Source organism: Cheilinus undulatus, linkage group 8 (assembly GCF_018320785.1).
Source record: "Cheilinus undulatus linkage group 8, ASM1832078v1, whole genome shotgun sequence".
Classification (NCBI taxonomy): Eukaryota; Metazoa; Chordata; class Actinopteri; order Labriformes; family Labridae; genus Cheilinus; species Cheilinus undulatus.
The window spans coordinates 27,678,973-27,701,383 of record NC_054872.1 but is presented as its reverse complement, the minus strand read 5'-3'; the positions used below and the strand labels follow the sequence as shown (position 1 = coordinate 27,701,383).

General features: G+C 37.8%; 1 protein-coding gene across 1 annotated transcript; it reads right to left on the bottom strand.

The window, feature by feature from the left end:
* Positions 1 to 127: 127 nt before the first annotated feature.
* On the bottom strand, positions 128 to 22,107 carry abcb4 (ATP-binding cassette, sub-family B (MDR/TAP), member 4). The gene is made up of 28 exons (XM_041793112.1): positions 21,999 to 22,107; positions 21,760 to 21,833; positions 21,531 to 21,609; positions 20,775 to 20,949; positions 20,621 to 20,669; positions 20,348 to 20,539; positions 17,115 to 17,286; positions 16,896 to 17,020; positions 16,216 to 16,387; positions 16,019 to 16,132; positions 14,808 to 14,918; positions 14,608 to 14,733; positions 12,279 to 12,482; positions 12,020 to 12,190; positions 10,029 to 10,190; positions 9,738 to 9,920; positions 9,155 to 9,301; positions 8,934 to 9,038; positions 8,738 to 8,815; positions 7,991 to 8,074; positions 7,690 to 7,893; positions 7,068 to 7,168; positions 6,809 to 6,949; positions 4,225 to 4,381; positions 3,934 to 4,131; positions 3,115 to 3,321; positions 2,114 to 2,260; positions 128 to 482 (listed from the first exon to the last, which is right to left on the bottom strand). Exons 2-28 carry the CDS (start codon positions 21,822 to 21,824, stop codon positions 276 to 278), a joined length of 3,876 nt encoding a protein of 1,291 aa, XP_041649046.1. The 5' UTR covers positions 21,825 to 21,833; positions 21,999 to 22,107; the 3' UTR covers positions 128 to 275.
* Positions 22,108 to 22,411: the final 304 nt, after the last annotated feature.

The following is a 22,411-nucleotide window of genomic DNA, read 5'->3' as shown; positions in this document are numbered from 1 at the left end:
TAAATGCATCTCTTTACAAAAGAACAAAAACCTTGAAGGATACAGTACTTTTTTTAAAGCAGATGCTTTGACTTGCCACAAGGCAACACTGCAACTTACAATCAGCAGTACAGAAGTGAGACTTTGGTATTTTATCACAGTCACAAGAAGTCCACTGCAGCGTCAAGGTCATATCTGGTCAGATTTTTATGTTTGGAAGCAGGAAGTGGATGATGGTAAGGCGTGCATGTTGAATTCACACCCTCTGGATATCAAAATTAAATGATGTATTCTCCCTATTCTTGCCGGTGGCCCATCTGTGTGGTGACCAGCATGTGGTAGACTCCCTTCTTGGCTAGCAGCTGTTGATGTGTTCCCTGTTCGACCACCACTCCTCCCTGGAAGACGGCGATGCGGTCGGCATTTTGGATGGTGGACAAGCGATGGGCCACAATGATACACGTCCTGCCCTGCCTGGCCTTGTCTAATGCTTCCTGCACCACCTTTAAAAAAACACAATCACCCCCCATATGAGCTTAGGTCATTTAAAACACTCCTAGGAATGCTGATAGATTTTAAATTAATATTTAAATATCCAATTTCTTTCTTAATTTTTACATTTCAGCTTTTTTATTCTTTTACTTTTTCTTTTACTTTTTTAATTCTCACTCCTAATGAACACTGACTATACTCTTTATAAAAACAGTCCTAATTAGAACTATATTTTAAGTTTTCATGTTATTGATAATGTTCAAAGAATTTTCCCAAAACTAGAAATCAAAAATAAAAAAAAGTCTAACATCTTATTTATTTTTCATTTGGGCTTTGGACAACATATTTACAGTTTTTTTTTTTTTTAATATAGCATTAATTATAAACAAAGTCTGGCAGCTACAATTATGAAATAACCACATTGCAAACATTTAAGACAAAGCCACAGAGAAAAAAGTCAGTGGTCTTATCCCGGATTAAATTATGTATAAACCTGTTTTGGTAGTAGTTAGACAAACGGTGGCTCTCTTTAGCTTTGTTAGCTTTAGCTAAAGCTGGCATTGCAACTCTAGCTGCATAATTAACGTTACTAGCTAAATTTGCTTCAGCAGTGTGAGCTTTAGCAAACGTAGTTACAGCTATGGTAGCTACATGGATAACATACCTACATAGTGGGCTATGCTTTAGCTACGTTAGCTACGTAACTCTGCGAGCTTTAGCGAATCTGTGTGGCTACACAGATAACATACATATGTAGCTTACTTGGCTGCTTTGTGAACTTAGCTTTTGCTGCTTGTTAGCTAGGTAGCTACATTACCTACGTAGCTTACACAGCTAACAAAGCTATATATTTAAATGAATTTCCCTTCGGGGATAAATAAAGTTATTATTGTATGTATAAGCTATGCTGGCTGCATTGGAATGTTTTCATGGAGGATGAGCTTTCTTCCTGTTTACTTTAGTTAACATGTTGTTCTCAAATATTGCAGGTCAGGTTTTTACTTTTATCTTTTGGTACCCTAACTGTTACCTTACCCTAACCCTTAACATAAGTTTAATTCCAAATTTTAGTTTAAGGCTGCAGTCAGACTGTCTTGAGCAGAGTCAGAAAGAGTGGGGAATGACATGTAGGAAAGGAGCCACATGCCAGACTTGAACCTGGTTCCCTGTGTACACAGGGTGCAACCTAATAGCTTGACCAGCTGCACCCCAAAGTATTACATTTTTACTGACCAAAAAAACCCAAGAGAAACTGTTTGCTCCATATTTATTTAAAAAATATATAGAAATTCTGGTTAAAATGTGCTTTTTATCATATCTTTAGTCATTAATGTTGATTAATTGGGGTTAGATTAATTTTGTTTCAACTACTGCATGGAAGAAACAACCAACTTCAATTAGAGGAATCTGGCTTTTAAATGTTTGTCCTTATTTGTAACACTCGTGAAAATAAATTTATAAATGAGGACTGCTCTCGTGCTAATCTTTAAGGTATAACCTGACTAATTTTCTTCTTGGCACTCATTTTTCCTCATGTAAATTTCCCGAGCAAAATCTCCCATTTTTGCCTATGTGTTTAACTGTCTTGTTCAATAAGATTTGACTCTTGATACCTGTTGGTGCTGGATAGAGAAAAACTCACCTTCTCACTCTCTGTGTCCAGGGCAGAAGTCGCCTCGTCCAGCAGCAGCAGTTTGGGGTTGCGGAGGATGGCTCGGGCGATAGCAATTCTCTGCTTCTGCCCACCTGACAACTGCGTTCCCTTATCACCTGCCTGAGTGCCATACTTCTGCTCGCAACAGGGAGAAAGGAAGGAGGTGTATTGTTATCAATATTGTTATATTGTGAAAATAAGTGGAAGAACCAAAAAGCTTCAACCCTCACTGTTTTCATATCTAACAGTTTCTTCTAAATAAGTGATCTGATAACCTTACAGATTCTTAGAAAGACAGGATTCTGGGGATGTAACAGTTTCTCACAGTACAAATAAACATCAATACAAACATGAACAATTTATGTTAAACAGATCTACCTTTTTACCAGCAGGGGGCAATATCTGCTTTTGGCTTCAATAATTTGTTGTTACAGATCAAAGCTGATGATTAATAGTTAAGAGTGAGTTGAAATAAGGGAGGCAAGACATTATTGGCATGATATCGGTATTGGCAGATATTAGCTTAAAAGTTAATTGACACTACTGTTTTATGTGATCACTTTTGTCATTAAAAAGTTTTTTTTCTTGTTAAAAAAACCAAACTATATTGATCGTACTTGATTTATAAAATCAATAAAAGAATAAAACATCCAAGGGGGTGAATACTTTTTATAGGCACTGTAAAAGTAATTGAATACCTCAGTGATCTTAAACCAAATGTTGTTAAAAATCTGCTAGTGTACTTTTAAAAAATCCCAGTTGAGTTATGTAATTCTTGGTGCAATCAGACACCACAGCCAAAGTGTTTATCAGCGAGGTTTCGATAACCCTTTTGATGTTCTACAGATAACATGTTCACATAAAATAAACAATTCAAATCCTCACCCATAAATGCTGTTGTACTATTTTTCCCTAATAAAACCAATTGAACAATTTCTGCAACTTCTACCCAAAATATGTCTGACACATGATGACATCACAGCAGTTACCTGAGGCAGCTCTTCTATGAAGCTGTGAATGTTTGCAGCTTTTGCAGCTGCCTCTATCTCCTCCATGGAGGGAACACGGCTGTTGTCTCCATAAGCAATGTTTTCGGCTAAGGTGCAGTCGAACAGCACAGGCTCCTGGGATACGATGCCTATTTGAGATCTCAGCCAGTTGATGTTCAGCGCTTTTATGTTCACATCATCTATCGCCTGAAAGAGGAAATGGTAGCACAATTAATGTTGAAGGAGAAGAAGACTGCCGCCAACCACAGAGGGAAATATCTGACCATTTCACAAGTACTTCATCTGCTATATTCTCCAGCTTGTCTCTTATTCCAAAATACACCAGTGAGGCAAGAGAACCACAGTCTGATGATAATAACGGGTTTCTTTGTTGATTCAATCGATCCATCTACTGTATACAAGCTGCATGATGAGTCATTCTTTATATAGAAATATTGACTGCTACCTCTAAATTAAGACAACAAGGTAATAAATGACACTGGTGGATACATCTGTTTTTAAAATGACTGCATTTTTAGGCTTGACCTTGTGATAAAATAAAAGAGCATGAGATATAAATAAGTGTTATAGCTTCCACCCTCACAGGTTGTCAGCAATTTTATGAATCCCATCAAGATAAAATGCGATGGTTCGTGTAGTAAAGATAACACCACACATGCTACACAGGCCTCTCACTGTCTTCAGGTCCCTGTCTTGTCAGTTTAGTGCTGTAAAAGCCATCATAAATACAATTGCTAGCTAACCATTAGCTAACTGGTAGTGGGTGAAGAGGCACAGTGTGTGTTTAAGCCGTCTTACCACTTGGCCTTCTCTGGGGTCGTAGAACCTCTCCAGCAGCTGAATGGTAGTGCTTTTCCCACAGCCACTGCTCCCCACCAAAGCCAAAGTCTCCCCCTTTTTCACCCTCAGGTTAAGGCCTTGCAGAATGGGCACATCAGGCCGTGACGGGTAGTTGAACTTGACATGACTGAACTTGACATTACCATCAAATTTGTCCTGGAGTTTAAAGAGTAATTAAAGCAGAGTGGTGAAATGTTAGCATGTGTGTAAAAAGCTGTTATGATGTGTCAGGCAATGTGTGTTACATACCGGTGACTCTCCCGCCTCTGACAGATTGTCGATGGCAGGCTCTCTGTTTATCAGGAACATGAGGTGGGCTGCTGATAATTTAGCCTTAGCATAGTTTGGAGCGAAAGAGTTGACCTCTCCGACAGCCATGGCACCATACAGGACTGCAGAAATGACGCTGGGATGGGAGATTTAACGCACATAAGTTTGACATTCAAACATAAGGATTCATGGAAGATTAAATCAGCTAATCTAACAAAAAATATATTTTTCTACTCATTGGACATGAACTATTGAAGCTGACAAAGGAGGACAAACATACACGTTATCTTAATCAATCTACCCATGATAACAAGCACATTTCAGTTGTTTCATGAGATCTTGACTTGAATATCTCATTATCTTGAGTTACAACCCTGGTTTTCTCAAGAAAACAACTGTAAAAGTAACTTGTTATCACTGAAAACAGTTAAATGAAACGTATGGGCTTCTGCATCTTGCATGAACTTGCATCTTGCCCCTTGTTCTCCAACTACAAATATTTCTTACTTATGAAGTAGTAACATGAGATAAAATATGAATAAAACTTTTAAAGTTGTTCTCTAAATATCTACTATTAGTGAAGCTTTGTGTCTCCACACTGGTAGAATATGTCACAGGAAAGTTAAACACAGCAAGTGCTTTTCTGGCTTCTACTTTTCAAAGTAAAAGCCCTGTTTAGCATTTCTGTAGAGAAACTCTGTTCACTTGTACAGAATTCTTTTGTTTTGAATAGTTCCTGACACTTCCACTATACACTGAATTAAGTAGCTTGTAGGGGGGTTTATTGAGGCAAAACTTATGAAGAGGGACAGGGCTTTGAGAGCAGGGAGATTCAGCTGACACGCAGCAAACTCGTGCCCGATGTGAAAGCCTCACCAGCAGAAGCAGGATCAGACATGAGGCGGGCTTTAGGGTAATTTTCTTTTCTCTCACAGACTCACTCTTTCTCTTTTTTCCTCCTTTATCAGGTTAGAACTTCCTAATTCTAACCCTTTGGTTGATAGCAAAAAAAGGCACAAAAGGTGTTGGTTTAGCCTACAAAAGCTATTGAATAGTGTGAAAGCTAATAAGAAATGCTATGACGCCAATTTTACCAAGCCGATTTCATATACGTCTGTTCATATCTTTATTGGTAGATTTATATTTACATTTTTTTTGCACTTCAACAACTTTTCCTACTGAGACCTATATTTGTTTACAGTATTCATTTTTGCATTCAAATGTACATATACTGTCTATATGTTTAAAAAACGTTTTTTTTTATATATATAGTGTTTTTATAACAAATACTAAAAACATTTTCGTCTACACTTAATCAATAAAAATCCTTAAATTTTAGTCTTTACTTGTCATAACAAGTATTTTCTTTGAAGTAATTCCACTAGCCATATTGTAAAAGCAATATGAATGTAAACACATATATTAATGAACTATCAATACTTTAATTACTTTAAAATACACTGAATACTGACATACAACAGTTCAGAACTAACATTTTAGTCTTGTTTTAGTTCATTTGGAAAAAAAAAAACTAAACTCACTTTTTGTCAGAGTTTTTAGCATAAAAGATTTATTTTTAACTAGTCTCAGTCTTGTCTTCCTCATGGAAAAAAGGTAGTCCACGAACATTTTTAATCACTTTTTGTCATCAAAATCAACACTGTTGTTAGCAAGGTAACATGTTTTTATTAGCTTCAACACTAACTAAGTACATTATACTAACACTCAAAGAACTTTTCATATCATAAACCAAGGTATTTATTGTAAATAAAGATCTTTCGTCCTTATACTGGAGGAAAAAATAAGAAGTGAACATTCAAACATTAACCTTTTTAAATCAGAGAGTCAGCTTGTTGTTAATGTTAGCAAGCTTACGTTAGCATTTAGTTAGATGCACTACTATGATGCTGTACATAGCCACAAAATTGCTAACATGGCTAGTCTGTATGTTTGTGTTTACACACTGGTAACATTTCATAACAGTTTTTTTTTATTTCTAATGTGCTCTTTCATATATCTGTATCCTCCAAAATTTACTAGAGAAATCCCACGGCAAGCTCTGTTTTTATTTTTTGTTTACCATGTTGAATCCTTTTTTTTTTTTTTACATGACTGTAGAAGGTTTTACACCATGTGTTTCAAGGGGGTTAGGAGTTAATATTTCTGTGTTTTATAGTTTTATGCCCTTCAGGGACTGCAGGTGCAGTGAGCTTTGGACTTCCCTTTCTTGCAGCAGTTGTAATAACAATAAAGACAATGGCTCCCTCCTACAATGACACTCTGAGTTATGAAAGCCACCTGAAACACGTGTATGCGATCATTACGTCAACAAAGCGCAGGTGCCCTCTGTGGCTATGTGCTCTGGGTTTGGAGCTTAGCCTTTACAGCCACCCTTCAACTACTACAGGCTGAGGTAATGATTAAAAGCTATTTAAACAACCTCTCATTACAGTAAAAATGCTTGGTTCTGATGTGTCCTGCTGTGGGACAATATCTCTACCATCCAAAACTACTTGGTGTTGATTGCCTTGTGTGTAGAAAATAACGCTGTGTGTTTACTCACAGGAAGACCCCCTCAACATCCATCCTTCCTTCTTTAATGAGCCAAGCTCCAAAGCGGAAACAGCCTGCGTACGTGAAATAGATCATAGCCTGAGAGAAGGAGTATGTGAGACCATATACATGGGCCTTTTTATGAGCACTCCTGTGTGGAGAAGGTGAGACAAAGTGGTGTGAATCAGAGGTAGAGTGCCACTCAAAATATACACTTCATATTTGTTCATTTATTCCATGGAGTCTATTATTAGCATTGCATTTCTTACTTGTATGGCACTACAAGGTTTTCCTGATACAAAGACTCAAACTTGGGTTCTCTGGTGAGAGAGGCAACTGTACGGATATTCTCAATAGCCTCTGTGGCAATCTGTACAGACAACAAAACAAACAAAAAAGTAATTTAAAAAAACCTCTATCACAAAGTCCTTTTCACAAATCATTTTCTGCCTTATTCATTTATTCATATAGATAGGGACTGTGGTTTATTGTTGCTGAGACAGTGTCATCTTTGACAAGACCTAAAGCCATAACCATAGAGCCTTACTTTGGTTCTAAGGTTGTAAAAGTTATTGTTGCTTTGATCTTCTTTGGATACCCCCATTTTGAAACACATGTCCTTGTAATTCTAAAGACTATACCAAAAATAAAACTTATAATAATATAATTCTTCATCTATTTCATAAGACAGGTGTGTGGTTTCCACACCAGAGAGTATCAAGCGTTTATGTACAATTTAGATGGTGTCCAGGAAGATGCCTCCAATAAATTACCCAATAATGCTAAAGAGATTTTAATACCACTCTTCTTTGATTTTTAAGAGTTATATTAAACTTTAAAATTCTGTTATCATAACAGTCCTATTTGGCATATAACGCCATCACTTCCTACCTTTCCAGCCTTCTCCAGCTCTTTTTTGTCTTCAGCAGCATGTCCGGCGAGAAGCTGCATCTCTAAAGCTCCAGCCATCGCTATGATTGGCACCACAGCCAGGATAAGAAGGGTCAGCTCCCAGCCATACACCAAAGAGATGATGATACCAGTGCCCATGTTAGCGAAGTTCTGCGTCAGAGAGGCCATTCGCACTCCTGTGGCCTGAAGTTAGGTCAAGAAGGGGATAAAGCAGACAACTTGATCACAAATTTGTTCTAAAAAAATGGCTTTGTTTGTGGTTTCTGTGTTTTAGACTCACCCCTTGTACTTGTGCAGCGTCTGTTGCCAATCTTGTTGTTAGTGCTCCAACACTATTTTTTGGGTCATCATACCAGCCAAGGTCCTACATGACAATAGGACAAAAAAGGTTATTTTGGTCATAAAAAACCCAGAATGAATGATACATATATTTACTAAATAAAATATTTTCAATACATATCAACAATTTAAAAAAGGGTAACATTTTAATATAGGGGACCCAAAATCTGAACCATACATTTAAAATCTGTATAGAAACTGGTATGTAAATATTCTATAAATATTGGAAATAAAAGATGCTGTAAACATGAAAGGAGAAGAACGTTAACTAAATAATAGATTAAGACCATGATAAGGTTTCATGTAGGGTTGTACAGGTCCATTAGAGCAGCCAGATGAACCCTTAACTGTCAGACTATGCCTGGGTCTAAAAGCAGCAAAAGGTTTGTTTTCCCATGTGTCATCTCACTTTTCCTTTTCCCTCTTCTTCTTCTTCTTCTTCTTCGTATTATTTTAGTCGGGAAACTTACTGTTTTCTGGTACAAATCTCTCTGTTATAGCAGTTGCTGCTTTTCAGCATTAGCTTCATTTTTAAAGCGTAGGGGTTGCCACTTGGTAGTAATATATCACATGAACCTATTTTTCCCTTCTTTTTTATTTACACCCCTCTCCTTTTTTAAAGTAACAAAAGAAATGTAATTCCCTATTAGTTGTATTAAATTGCAGTTTCTTAGCTTGCAGCACTTACCTGTCTCATCATGGAGGTGAAAGCTTTAAGCCTGAGTTTCAGGGTCAGAATCTCTCCAGATTTACCAAAACAGAAACCCTGTTCAAAATAAGTAGAGAAAAGACAAGTCACAAAATCTGCATTTGTTCATGCTGAAACACACAAACCATCTGTGTGTAAAACTTCTTATTCAGCCCTTTGTAATACAAAAAAATACCTGTAGAAACATCGTGACGAAGGATACTCCTCCAATAGCGACAAACATCAGAGAAAAGAATTCAGATCTCTCCCTGACCACATCCTTATTGGGCTCTGCAAACACCTGAGCAGAGACATTAACATTTTGATTTCTATCCGTTCACAATATCGGGCCAACACTTTAATTTTGTGAACTATTAAATTAACTTCTGAGTCAAATAAATGGAAAGAAGAGCGTACGGTGATGATCTTTGAGAAGAGGACAGCAAACAGTGGCTGCAGAGCTCCATTGATGATGGCACAGAAGATTCCAACCACAATATATGGCCACTCAGGAAGGTTGATACGCATTACTTGTAAGAATGATACGGGGGGAATATTTTCATCCTGCTCAAAGAGGAAAAAGAGCTCAGTTACATCCCAGTTCTCTTCTGTTTTTATTAGCCAAGATATTCAGTTACTAGACAATGCTAGAGCTTGAGTACATAGTTAATTTGCAGAGTTTTTTAACATACTACATACATAAGGAGAAGGACCAACTATCGCAACTAAGACACTCGATATATAAAATCTGTTTGCCTCATTGGTAGATATTTTTTCTTATTACAAGCAATCCAAGCCTTTTTTGAGTAATATATCAAAACAAAGTGTTTACCAGGATGAATTAAATAAGTGTAACTACATATTTTGATCAGAAATAAGACAAAGCAACTTGCAAAAATACAAGATTTTGCATTGAAGTTGGTAAGACCTTTTACTCATGAGGCTTCTAATTGTTGACCGATACCCTCAGTCTCTCAATCTGTGCTGCACCACAGCTCACCTCTTCTGCCTTGTCTGTTGCTAACTTTTTCAACTCCTCTTTGTCTCCCTCTGAGGGGGTGAAGGATGAGCCTCTCGTCGATTTCCTCCTGAACAAAGACGACTGTGACACAGATTTCTTTAACGGGCTCTTCTCATCCGCAGACAACTCTGATTCTGGACCCTCCTCTTCTTTCTGAAAAGTCTGAGAAGCAGAGTAACAACATATCAATGACTCACCAGATGGAAATAAAAAACCTGCTGTGAAGTCCCAGTCCAACCCAACACTGTGTCAAATGGTTGTGTACATTACCTGCATGGTTACCAGAGTGTGGTAGACTCCTTGTCTTTCCATCAGATCACTGTGAGACCCCAGCTCCACAATTTCACCTTTCTGGAAGCCAGCAATTACGTCTGCGTTTCTGATTGTTGAGAGGCGGTGGGCTACAACTATGGTGGTACGACCCAGTCTGACCTGCACACAAAGTTGTGTCATGAAGTACTCCATGAGAAAGTGGTCTTTTATAGATGTATGTAAATAAACAACCTGGCTATTAATCGGAGGTCAATGATATTTGTGCCTGAACATTAGAAAAACCAAAGTCATGACTGAAAAGGAACCAGAGTGATAAAACATTTTTTTGAAGTGTATTTCAGTGGCTTTTTCCTAGCCTGACAGCATAATGTCTCAACAAGATTATAATACTGAAGAGGTATTATTTCTCAGTTATATAAAAGCCATCAGAACCTGAACACTAACTCCACAAACTACATAAAAGAAAGATGGAAGAAAGAAAGTACTCTGAGGAAAACAGACAAAGAATGGCAGGTATTATCACTCCACATATGAAAGCAAAATAGGACAATAGCAGCTCTCAATGTTGGAGGAAATGCAACTCCTTTTCATATTTTTTGGGAATGCCAAAACATACAGAAATACTGGAAAGAAATACATACAGCAATACAAGACATTTTGAAGGCCAAAATACCTTTGATTTCAAAACCATATATCTTAATTATATCTCCTCTGAAATAAAAGGTATTGATAATTATCTGATAGCTGTTTTGTTGACAGCAGGTAAGAAGGCTCTTACCAAAAGATGGATAACACCTGTTGAACATACAATCAGTAACTAGATAGATGTGACTAGGAGGTTTACAAGATGGAAAAGATTACTTTTTCTGTTAATTTAAAACTGGAAAAGTTTAAATTTCATTGTGATAAGTTAAACCTCTGAGACCTGATTTTATGAACACTGCACAGTGCTGGTTTCATCAGTTTTTCACTGATCATGTCTCTTTTTTCTTCTTCTCCTTAATTCATCGTTGTTGTCATTTGCAAATTGAAAAACGAAAACTGCTACTTTTGTTTATATGGATTATATTATTATCATTTATTCTTTTTCGTTTCATTATTATTTCTATTTTCTTTTTCTGTATCACTTTCTCTCTTGATGTATATAGTTAACCTTTTCCTGGCTCCTCTGAGTAGCCAAGAAAGTGTCCAAAAAAAATGCATGTCAACAGATATGACAAAGACCTAGAATTTGGATTAAGGTACACAAGGTTGTTAGAATGTTTAATTTTGCATGGTCTTTTGATGGTGTATCATTCTGTTTTCTTGCCTGTAAGTGTGGAGACTGTATCATTGGACAATAAAAAATAATTTAAAAAACGATAATACTTTTGGATTTTTTCCTTCGTTTTTATTTTCAGTTTTTAACTATTTTTGAAATTTCAGTTCAGTTTTTATTAGTTTTACTGCTGTTTTGTCAATTTAGTTTGTTTTTTATTTTGCAAAAGTTTCTTGTTTTTGTTTAGTTTTTTATTAGTTTTCGTTTTTTTCAGCAATAAGGGGAACTGTCAGGGGTTAGACCCAAAACAGTCAGAAAAAGTAAACATGCAATTTTGGAAAAGACTAACAGGCTACTCCTCACTTATACTTTATTCATTTAAATTGATATTTAAACACAACTCACAACCTAAAATTAACCATAGTGTGAAGTCTTCTTTCAAATCAAGTCATTTTACACTCTCAAGGCTGTGGTGTACATGTCAGTCACTATACTAGCGTCAAAGACTAAAATTAAGGAGATTTTATTTTGTTTTAGTTAGATTTCTAAGCACAAAAAACTATTTTTAATAGTTTTTGTTTATATTCCTTTAAGTTTACTAAAATGTAATTAGCTTTAAGTTAGCTTTAGTTAACTAGTTAACTATCTATCTAGTTAACTAGCTTTAGTTAACTATAATAACCCTACATCAGTGTTACAATGCGGCGCATACAGTAATGTGCATTCCTACCTTATCAAGAGCTGATTGCACTATGGTCTCACTCTCTGCATCAAGAGCAGATGTGGCTTCATCCAAAAGAAGAATTTTAGGATTGCGGACAAGAGCTCGAGCAATTGCAATTCTCTGCTTTTGACCTCCACTCATCTGAGTCCCTCTGTCTCCAACAAGCGTCTCAAACTTCTGCTCAATGACAAGAAACTCAGTATTAGCAAGTGCTGGACAAGTTCTTAGAAAGCAGCGAAGACATTAAGAAATTAATGCAACATACATCAGGAAGATTCATGATGAAATCATAGGCGTTAGCCTCTTTGGCAGCTTGTTCAATCTCCTCCTGAGTCACGTCAAGCCGCCCATATCTGATGTTCTCAGCGATGGTCGTGGCGAAGAGGATGGGCTCCTGACTCACGACGCCAATCATCTCTCTCAGGAAGCGAATGTTAAGGGATCGTATATCATGACCATCAATTAACACCTAAAAGCAGAAGCAAGACATAGTGTCAAATTTTTGCACCCCCTGTGGACTAAGAAGTATCTTTTATCTGTTTTTTTATTTGTCCTGCACATGTGTAAGTAAAAAGTCTCATCCTGCTTTCTTTAAAAGTCAAATGAATCTTTTCTTTTGAAATGTTAACAAAAACTGTTTGAGCAGCGTAGAGTTAATCAACTCATCTGACACCTACCCTGTGGCAGCATGTAAAGACATTAATAATGATGATATAAAAATAAAAAAATCATGCTCCAGTGGTGTTTTTTTCTTATGTTTGTCAAACAGACAAAGCTTTATCAGTTTCAGTCTCTTTTATAACTAGCTAAAACCTCCTCACAGGAGCTTTAAGCTCTTTAATGTTGAATGTTGATACATTGTGGCTAAATTGCTGCCGAGTTTTGATAAACATAATATCTCAGGCTCTGATGCATTTATTCATGAAATCCTTTTTTGAAAAGGAAATAAAAAACAAACAAACAAAGGAACCCTACATGATAAGGCAAGTTATCTTAATGGATATATATATGTATCTCTCATTTTAATATTGAACAAAAAACTCACTACATATCTGCATTTTGACAAAATTTAAAATTATTAACTCATCATAAGGCCGCCATGTTTTAGACTGCTGGATAGTGTGACGTCACATGGCTTCAGCGGTTCTCTGCATGTTCTATTTTTATGCATTAGTGGCCCATCAAATCTTTATATTATGAGCATGATCACACTGGTAGAGAAGAGAAAAATCATGAAGACCTTACTCTTAGTGTAAACCAAAGTGGATGTAGTCAGAGGAAAAAAGACAGTGAGTGGAGCTGATTATATGGTGTCTGTATTAGTGCCTGCAGAGAGAGAGGGCCTCGATGGGTGAGCAACAAGCCCTGGATTTTGACACCAGTATGGCTTTAAGTACCGTTACGCACACCTGGTCTGATCCTCATAATTCTAATCTCTCAGTTATCACCTGGTCTTATTGGCCATACTAAAAACATGAACACCCATTCACCTTCAATAGCCTTTAAAAACAGGAAATAATGATGACACAGAAACATGAGTTAATTAAGCAGACCTTTCCCTCTTTTTTCCCTAATGTATACAGAGACTCGCCTTACAAAACATGATGTTACCATGTACAAACAGAGAATTTAAAAGGTGGACGAGGCGATTTTTGCTAAATTCTAACACTGAGGACATAAGCCAGGTTACATGAAGCATTTTGTGAGTCACGTCATCCAAAAATATGAACAGAAAGGACTTTTTATACATATACAGAGACTCATTAGATAAATCCCAGCTATTAGTATTTCTGGATGGCGTGAATCACACCAGTCCGTCTTTCAAATACTGTTTTTACATGCTTAACAACATGTTTTATACGGTGAGTCTCTGTATAAATATAAAAAAAGAAAAAAAAACCAGAGTTAATCAGCACACAGACCATGCTTGTGGTATGTTGCCATTATTACTTTTTTTAAGGCTACTGAAGATCAATGGGGCTCCAAGTTTTTGATGAGGATAAGACCACGTGTAAACAGCGCACCTTAAAGGTGTAAGAGCATCAACTCCCAGGTGGGTTCTCTCTTTATTTATCTCTAGACCCCATAAGATCAGCTCCACTTGCTGTCTTTTTGCCACTATGACTACATTCACTTTGATTTACACTGACACTAAGGTCTTTATGATTTTCTCTTCACTTACAGTGCGATCATGGGCGACTAATGCATAGAAATAGTACAGGCAGAGGACCGCTGTACCCTGATGATGCCACACTACCCACAGTGCAGTGTGGACCAAAACATGGCGGAATCCTGGTTAATTCAAGTTTTTATTTTAAAGCATTCTCAAAATGCAGGTATCTGGTGAGTTTTTTGGCTTAATAAACATGCAAGAGATACAATTAGCAATCCAATGTGGTGAATTTGTCTGATCATGCAGAGTTCCTTTAAAATTGTCCATCACAATCAGATAATGTTTGTAGAAAGCCAGTTCTAACTTGGAGAAGTACTGTTAAGTCCTGAAGTGACCAAACCACTTGACCAAAGCCGACTGGATAAAATAACAGGGATTAAATTTGAGTCTTTGGATTAAGAAATGCACAGATATCACTTACAGATCCTTCCTGAGGATCGTAGAACCTCTGCAGCAGCTGGATCGTGGTGCTTTTACCACAGCCACTGCTGCCCACCAAGGCCATGGTCTGTCCACTTGCCACTCTCAAAGACATGTTATTTAATATCTATAGATGAAAACAATGCAGGGTTAAAGATAGAAATTTAAGTATCGTATTTTTTTAATCTATGTGGATCATACTTTGACGTCCGGCCTTGATGGGTACGTGAAGTGAATGTTGTTGAACTCGATGTCTCCCTTGATGTAGTCAGGCTTAAATCCTTCTTCTGAATAGCTGTCGATGTTTGGTTGCTGTTGAGAAAAGATTGAACATTATTTTTACTTCAAAAACTTGGCCTTCCTCTGGTTTGTCCACAGTTAGATAGAGAACGTGATCCTTATCAAAACCTCAACAGACAATGAGAGGAAGGCCGTTAGCCCTGCAGGTTTCGGGTGAGCGTATTTAACAAGGCTAATGTTTATTTCCACAGCCCCCCTGTGTGTTTTCACTGCTTCTCTTGATGCTGTTAAACACACACATTGTTATTTTTCTCTTTTGCTTTGCCGCTGAGAGAGGTTGATGAAGGGTTTCTTTTGTGTTTCTTCTGGGGACTTCACCACTTTGTATTTCAGAACAGACAGAAAAGTTAGTCTCAAAAAGCAGCTCATGCTTCAGCAGGTTAAACAATATTAAAAAAGCATGTCAGGATACAGAGAAAATATGATAGAGCTAAAAATAATTTGGACATGTACATGTTCATGAGAGCTATGACGCTGATGACATTTCCTCCGGTTTGGAGCATGTGATAAAATAAGGAACGCCTGGGAGGATATTCCACACTCTTACAGTTTTACTTGAGGCCATTTTTATGCTAATTTCCATTCAGGTGCAAACAGAAGTACTACTGAATCAACAGTTTCCAAGAATGCAGCATCCTGTATCTTTGCTTAGGAGCTAATTTAAGAGTGTAAATGTAGTGACTAATAGTCTAAGAACCTGCCTCAAATCATCCTATAACGTGTTCAGTTGAATCAGTCATGCTGCATGTTTCTAAAGCTATGCCAATTAATTTAACAGTTTGGTAAAGTGATGCAACATTTGCAAAACTAATACCTCCTTTAACCTCACACAAATTCCCAATAAGTTCCAGAAAGGGGGAGTCCAAGCTGAGCAATATCAAGCAAATGAGCTTCAGGCTTCATTCAAACAGCAGGAGCCCCAATTAGAGTAAAATCCAACATCTTATTACGCACCCCAGGTTGTCGGCTTCATCAAAGCAGCCTCCCAGAGAGGCCAGAGTACAAAGGTGCATGTGCATTAACACAAACTGACACCTGTCCAGCAAGACACAAAAGCTATTTAGAAATCTTTTACATGCTGGCCAGGAACAAAAATAAAATGTACTCCTTACATGATCAATAATGCTGTAGACTTTATGTGCCGCTCCTCGGGCGCTGGCAAAGGTTTGGATGTTAGGAGAAGTCTGCCCGACGGCAAATGCTCCAATAAGCACCACGAAGAACACCTTCAAACAAAGGCACATGAGCTTTAGCTGACCTGTAAACATTAGTATTTATGATTAAAAGAATTTAAGCTCTGTCTACTCACTGTGAGTACAGATCCGATGGTGTACTCCCCACTCAGGACGAGCGTGCTGCCATACCAGAAAGCCAGAGCATAAGACAGGTAGATCATCAGGAAGGTGAAGCCCATGGCAATGTTGGCAGAGATGGCTTTCTTTACTCCCATGTCCTTTGCATCCACTAAGTTCTTGTTATATCTGTGGTACATCACACACATACAAACACATGTATGTTGGGGATAAATGATAAACTGGATTGCAGTGACAATATGGCCCCATGTCTTCCACAAATGCCCCAGCAGTAGAAAACACTAATCCAATTCAGTGAGGTTTTTATGGGTTTTATCCAGTTACAGTCGTTTCCTCAGGCCTGATCACGTTACAGGCCTTCATCTATTTTCTTGAACATGGTTTGCTCCACTAAAAAGAAAAAAAGCATTTTGTTTTTATAAAAAGGCATCTTAAACTGACTGTTACATCATACTGGATTTCCAATATAGGGCTATTAGTCTGCTTTCATTCATACTCCTGACACTTCCTTTACCCCACACATACTCAAGAATATCTTTGGACTATTTTCCCCTGTCACTTTTATCTGGCAGAAATTAAGGGTAGAATAAGGATTTCGCTTAATGAATAAAGGGAGGCCCAATCAAACAGATGAAAACATAATAGTAGAGATGCTGGTCCGTGCTCACACTCTCACCTCTGGATCTCTCTGTTCTGACCGCTGAAGGCAAACACCGTCCTGATAGAAGAGAGCACCTCCTCTGCCACAGCTCCAGCTTTAGCATACGCAGTCTGCTCTTTAGTTGTGAAAGATGCCAGCACCTGTTCAGACAAGGAAGAGGGCAAAATATTATTGAAAAACACCTGTTCCCACAAGCTGACCTCTGTTAAAACATGACTTCAGGCAGACTTTTACCTTACTGAACAGAGCAGCTGAGATGCCCAGCGCAGGGCTCACAGCCAGGATGACGAGGGTGAGTTTCCAACCTTTGCTGAAGCCGATGATGAAGGAGGCAATGAAAGTGGTGTAGGCCTGGATTAGCATCCCTGCCTTGTCACCGATACCCTCTTGGATCTTATACACATCACTGTGAAGGCAAACATTAAGAACATAAATGTATGCACAGAAAAATGTTTATTTCTATTTGTCAGACATATAAATTGGTTTGGCTCTGCTGTAGCTCCATGGGTAGAGCAGGCACCCATAAGCTGAGGCTATAGTCCTTAACGCACTGGTCACGAAATCAGGTCCCGGTCTTTGCGCATGTTTGGTGCATGTCTTTCCCCATTCTCACTCTCGTCACTCTCGTGAGATGTCCTATCAAAGCAGGCACCCATATGCAGAGGCTACAGTCCTCCCCCCTATTTCCTGTGTCTCTTCTGCTGTCCTTTCTGAAATAAGGCTGAAAAGCCCACAAAATAATCTTTAAAAAAAACAGGAAATTAATAAAAGCTCTAAAGCAACTTTCAAACAGATTCACTTGTAGTTCAAAGTCCTAAATAAAAGAGTGGGAAAGTGACTGGCAAAATATTTTGAAAAAAGATTTAGACTGACACACACCACTACGTACTCAATGAAATAAAAATAAAAATATTTTTAAAATAAGACAAAAGGATTGGATAACAAAATACAATAAATATATATTGCTAAAGCGAACCTAGCTACTATAGCTTACGTAGTAATATTTATTACGTAGCTAGCATAGCTATGTTAGCTCTAGCTAAAGCTAATGAAGCTAAAGTGCGCCACCGTTTATGTAACTCCTTCTAAAACAGGTCTATGCATTTTAATCCTAGATTAGAACTGACCTTTTTTCTATTTTATGTATGAAATGTTTTTAGTCTGCAATGTTTGCAATGTAGTAATTTCATGAATGTAACTACCAGACTTTGTTCATGAATAAAATTTAATTTAAAAAAAAACTGAAACTGTGAATAAATTGTACTGGCAAATTATAGATAGATGGTGTCGCAGATGAACCGTCTGCAGCCAGACCTCTCTCGGAAATTTTGAGGAGCATTTAACGGTTTAAGTGGCCAAAAAAATGATGAAATAATTTGATAAAATTATTGCTAAATTTAGAAATGTCCATATGTCATCTATAATCTAATAGGTTAAAGATTCAGGATTGTGTTTGTCATTTTCTTAATGTACATTTCTCCATAAAAAGATTAAGCATGTCAGTAGTACATTAAAGAAGTTCTGTAAAATACACCCAAAATAACCCACTAAGAAATAAATGACCTCCTAAATTTCTCCTAAAAACCACTGTAAACATGGATTAGGTTTAAAAGGTGATTAAATGAGGTTAAATTAGTTAGCACCATTCAAATTTGTTAGTTCATTCAAGTACTTTATGTTTAGAGTGCTGTCAAGGTGAAGTACCTAGTCAATCATTGCTTCATAAAATACACCTAACCACCTCAGAAACCTATCCAACACAGATTAAAAGGTTAAATATGGATAAAGTACAGTGCTTATCAAATTTATTAGACCACCACCAAAAGTAAGGTTTATGCCACAGCTGCCCTAAATTAACGGCATTGGTAATTACCAAAATCATTTTTTATGTTTCTGCAAAGGTTGATACACCAATATGTAGAAGCTCTTTAACCGAAACGATATTTTTAATGCTAAAATATAATGTTATGTTGTTATGTTATTATGTTATTGTTATCCATGAATTTTCAAATTTACTAATTTACAAAAAAACTGAAAAAATAGTAAAGCACATAATTATTTCTTGATTGATATGTCAAATTATAGTTATTTACTTGCATTCCTGAACAGAAAAATTTGTTTTGAGTGGTTGAATGTTATGCTCAATTAATTTCTGACTTCTCAGAGAAGCCCAGTGAGCCGGGTCAAATTTGGGTATAAAAAGGTGAATTCAGTTTGAAATTCCTCATTCCTGTTCAAAATGGTAAAATGTGGAGAGCTCACTGAAAATGAAAGAGTCCGCATTAAAGCACTTCATGATGCTGGATTGTCTCTGGGACAAATAGGGAAAGACATAAAGTGTTCTCACAGTGTGGTCAAGTATGCTTTGGAGTCAATTGCCGAGACTGGTACTTACAAAATGTGCCAAGGAAGAGGCAGGAAACGAAAGTTAACTGAAGCAGATGTCAGAAACCTCAAGATTTGAAGTACTAGAGACAGAAGGAAGATCACTGCTGATCTTCAGGCAGAGATGAATGCTTCTAGATCAGAGTCTGAGAAAGTCTCCAGAATGACCATAAGCAGACGACTGACGGAACAAGGCTTTAAGGGAAGAATAGCTGCTAAGAAGCCATTATTGAGGCCTGCAAACATCCAGAAATGCCTCAGATTTGCCAGGAAGCACAAACACTGGACTGTTGATGACTGGAAGAAGGTACTCTGGACAGACAAGTCCAAGTTTGAACTCTTTGGTCAGCATCGTCGTGTTTATGTTTGCAGAAAAGCTGAATAACGTTTTGATGCCAGATGTATTGCACCCACAGTGAAACACGGTGGAGATTCCTTTATGGTATGGGGTTCCATTTGTGGATACGGCGTGGGCAAATTAGTGAAAATGGACGGTATTATGAACAAGAACGTCTACCACACCATCTTAGTACATCATGGAATCCCTTCTGGACTGAATCTGATTGGTCGTGGGTTCATATACCAACAAGACAATGACCCCAAGCATACTTCAAAGCTGTGCAGAGAATATTTGAGCAAGAAAAAGGAATCTAGAGTACTGGAACTGATGGACTGGCCAAATCAAAGTCCGGATTTGAATCCTATTGAACAAATTTGGGATTTAGTAGATTCAAAGATTGATGACACAAAAGTTTCATCTAAAGCAAGTCTGTGGGAACAGCTAGAAACTACTTGGAACTCAATAACAAAAGAGACTGTGGAAAAGTACATACAAACAATGTCTGCAAGAATGCAAGCTGTTATCAAGGCCAAAGGAGGCCATACAAAATATTAAGTTTTTTGGTTATTATGTGTGAAAAAGGACTATTTAGTTGTTTCAGTTTGTTATTTGCCAAATAAATAACAATAACATTTTTAGTTTTAAACAAGCTCGCAAAAGATTTCTAAAATGTTTATGTTTTTTCGTTTTAAGACAGGTGGTCTAATAAATTTGTTGCATGTGTAAGTTTCCCATCACCCACTCTGTAAGACGTGTGTTGAGCTCTCCAGTCTCGTTGACATCAAACCAGCTGATTTCCTGCCTCATGATGCTGTGGAAAAACAACCTGCGGATGCGTTTGACCTGCCGCCCTGCTGCCACAGTCCAAAAAGAGACCTGTACGTAGGCTGCCGCCAGCACCACGAACCCCATAATGGAGTAGTAGATAGCATACCTGATAAAAGAGCAAAGTATTGTGAAAAATCTGACCTTAGATCTGTGTTTAATTTGATACGTTTGTCAAGAAAAGACCTACTCAGTCATATCCTCCTCTAAAGTGCTGTTGAACAGTATATTTGTGAAATCTGAGGACAAAGGAGAACAGAAAACATTGTTAAAAGGTGCTACATTCTTTAAATACACATTTCATTATCACTTTTGTGTACCTAGGCCTGTAAATGAGAACTCACTAGGATGGCTGGTGTTGATAAAGCTCATATTGGGATAGGATGCAGCGTCCTTTAAGAAGCTGTCTGTCATGTCGCCAAACACTATACACATGACAGGAAGAATTACGCCATTGACCATGGCCATTATTGCCCCAAAAAACATCAGTACTCTGTCCAAGTTGTCTGCAAACCTGAACTACAATAAAAAAAGAGACAAAAATTGTGAGCAGAATACAACAAACCGGGGCAAGCATCAATTTCTATGAATCAAGAAAGCCCCCGATGATGCTGGGTGTGAGACTGTTGAAATATGTGATCAAAACTGAGACTAAAAAAATTCAGACTTTAAGGAGCTATTATATTTTCACAGCAGGGGTCTAGTGAAGTCCACCCAAACAACAGGAGGATGTGCCTCACTCCCATCCTCCCTCCCTGCTTCCCCTTTCAACATTACACACAAAGACAGACATACACCATTACTGGCAGGCTAATCTTATACCCCCCACAACTTATTGACGTCTTATAAAATTACTTTTAAAATCACTCTTTACCTCTCAACCCCAAACAAGTCTCTATAACATAACATGATCTACTCCTTTAAAAAAAAAACTTTCAATGGTGATATTCGCATGAAATAACTAAGAAGAAATAATCTGTGTTGCTTATAGTTTTTAGACACGCTTTTGAAGGCATATAGATGCGTCTGTATTTTTCAGTCTTTTATTTACTGCGAAATCCTCTCAAAGAACTCTATTTTACACAAATAATTCAACTTACCACAGCAATAGGGCCAACCATGGGCATCTGCTGTTCTTTTTCTCCCTTTTTCTTTCCATCCTTGCTGTCATCGCCCTTTCTGTTGATAAAATCAACAACATGTTTGATATTCATTTTGAGTTTAATGGCAAAAAGAGTGACTGAGATCCTGGTTAAAGTTAAACTGTTACAGTTTAAACCATCTAAGCTAAACTTGTGAAGTGAAGAAGAGTGAATTTAAACTGTTTACCCTAAATCTCCATTTTGTTCGATTTTAGCTGCGGACAGCATTTCCATCTCGTCCTTCGCATCCATGTCTGGGTCCTGTCAGAGGAAAAACGCTCAGTCTAAACAATTTATATTCTTTCCTCTGCGGCACCCCAGCAGCAGAAGCTAGTGATTCACAGCTCACTCTGTATAAACCGTGTCATCACTTTGGCTCGCTCAAACACGATTAGAAAGAAATAGAAGGAGCAAAGTGATAAAAACCTGGGTAGGTCCGCTGTGTCCTCGGTGTTGAAGCCCCAGACCCCTCTCTGTCCTCCGGTCTATTTTTGACAGTGGTGGTGATCACACTAGCACACTCCTGGACCAAGGGCTGTCCCTCCCACTCCTCTCCTCCCCCTTCTCCTCTCCTCACGTGGCTTTATAACAGCTGTACACTATCGCGGGGAAATGAGAGCGCTGACTTTCGCCCGGAAAGGAAAAGCAGGTTTGACTCCAGGGGAAATCTTGCCGTTAGCATGCTCTGTAGTTTTCATGTGTGTTATCGACTAAGGAGTGTCTACATTGCTAATGGTCGTTTTGGAAAGCTTCACAGGAAATGATCGATCACGGTCTGTCAACATGCAGCAGAGGCGTGGCAGAGCATTATGGGCACAGGTGTCTGTAGCCCCATCAGA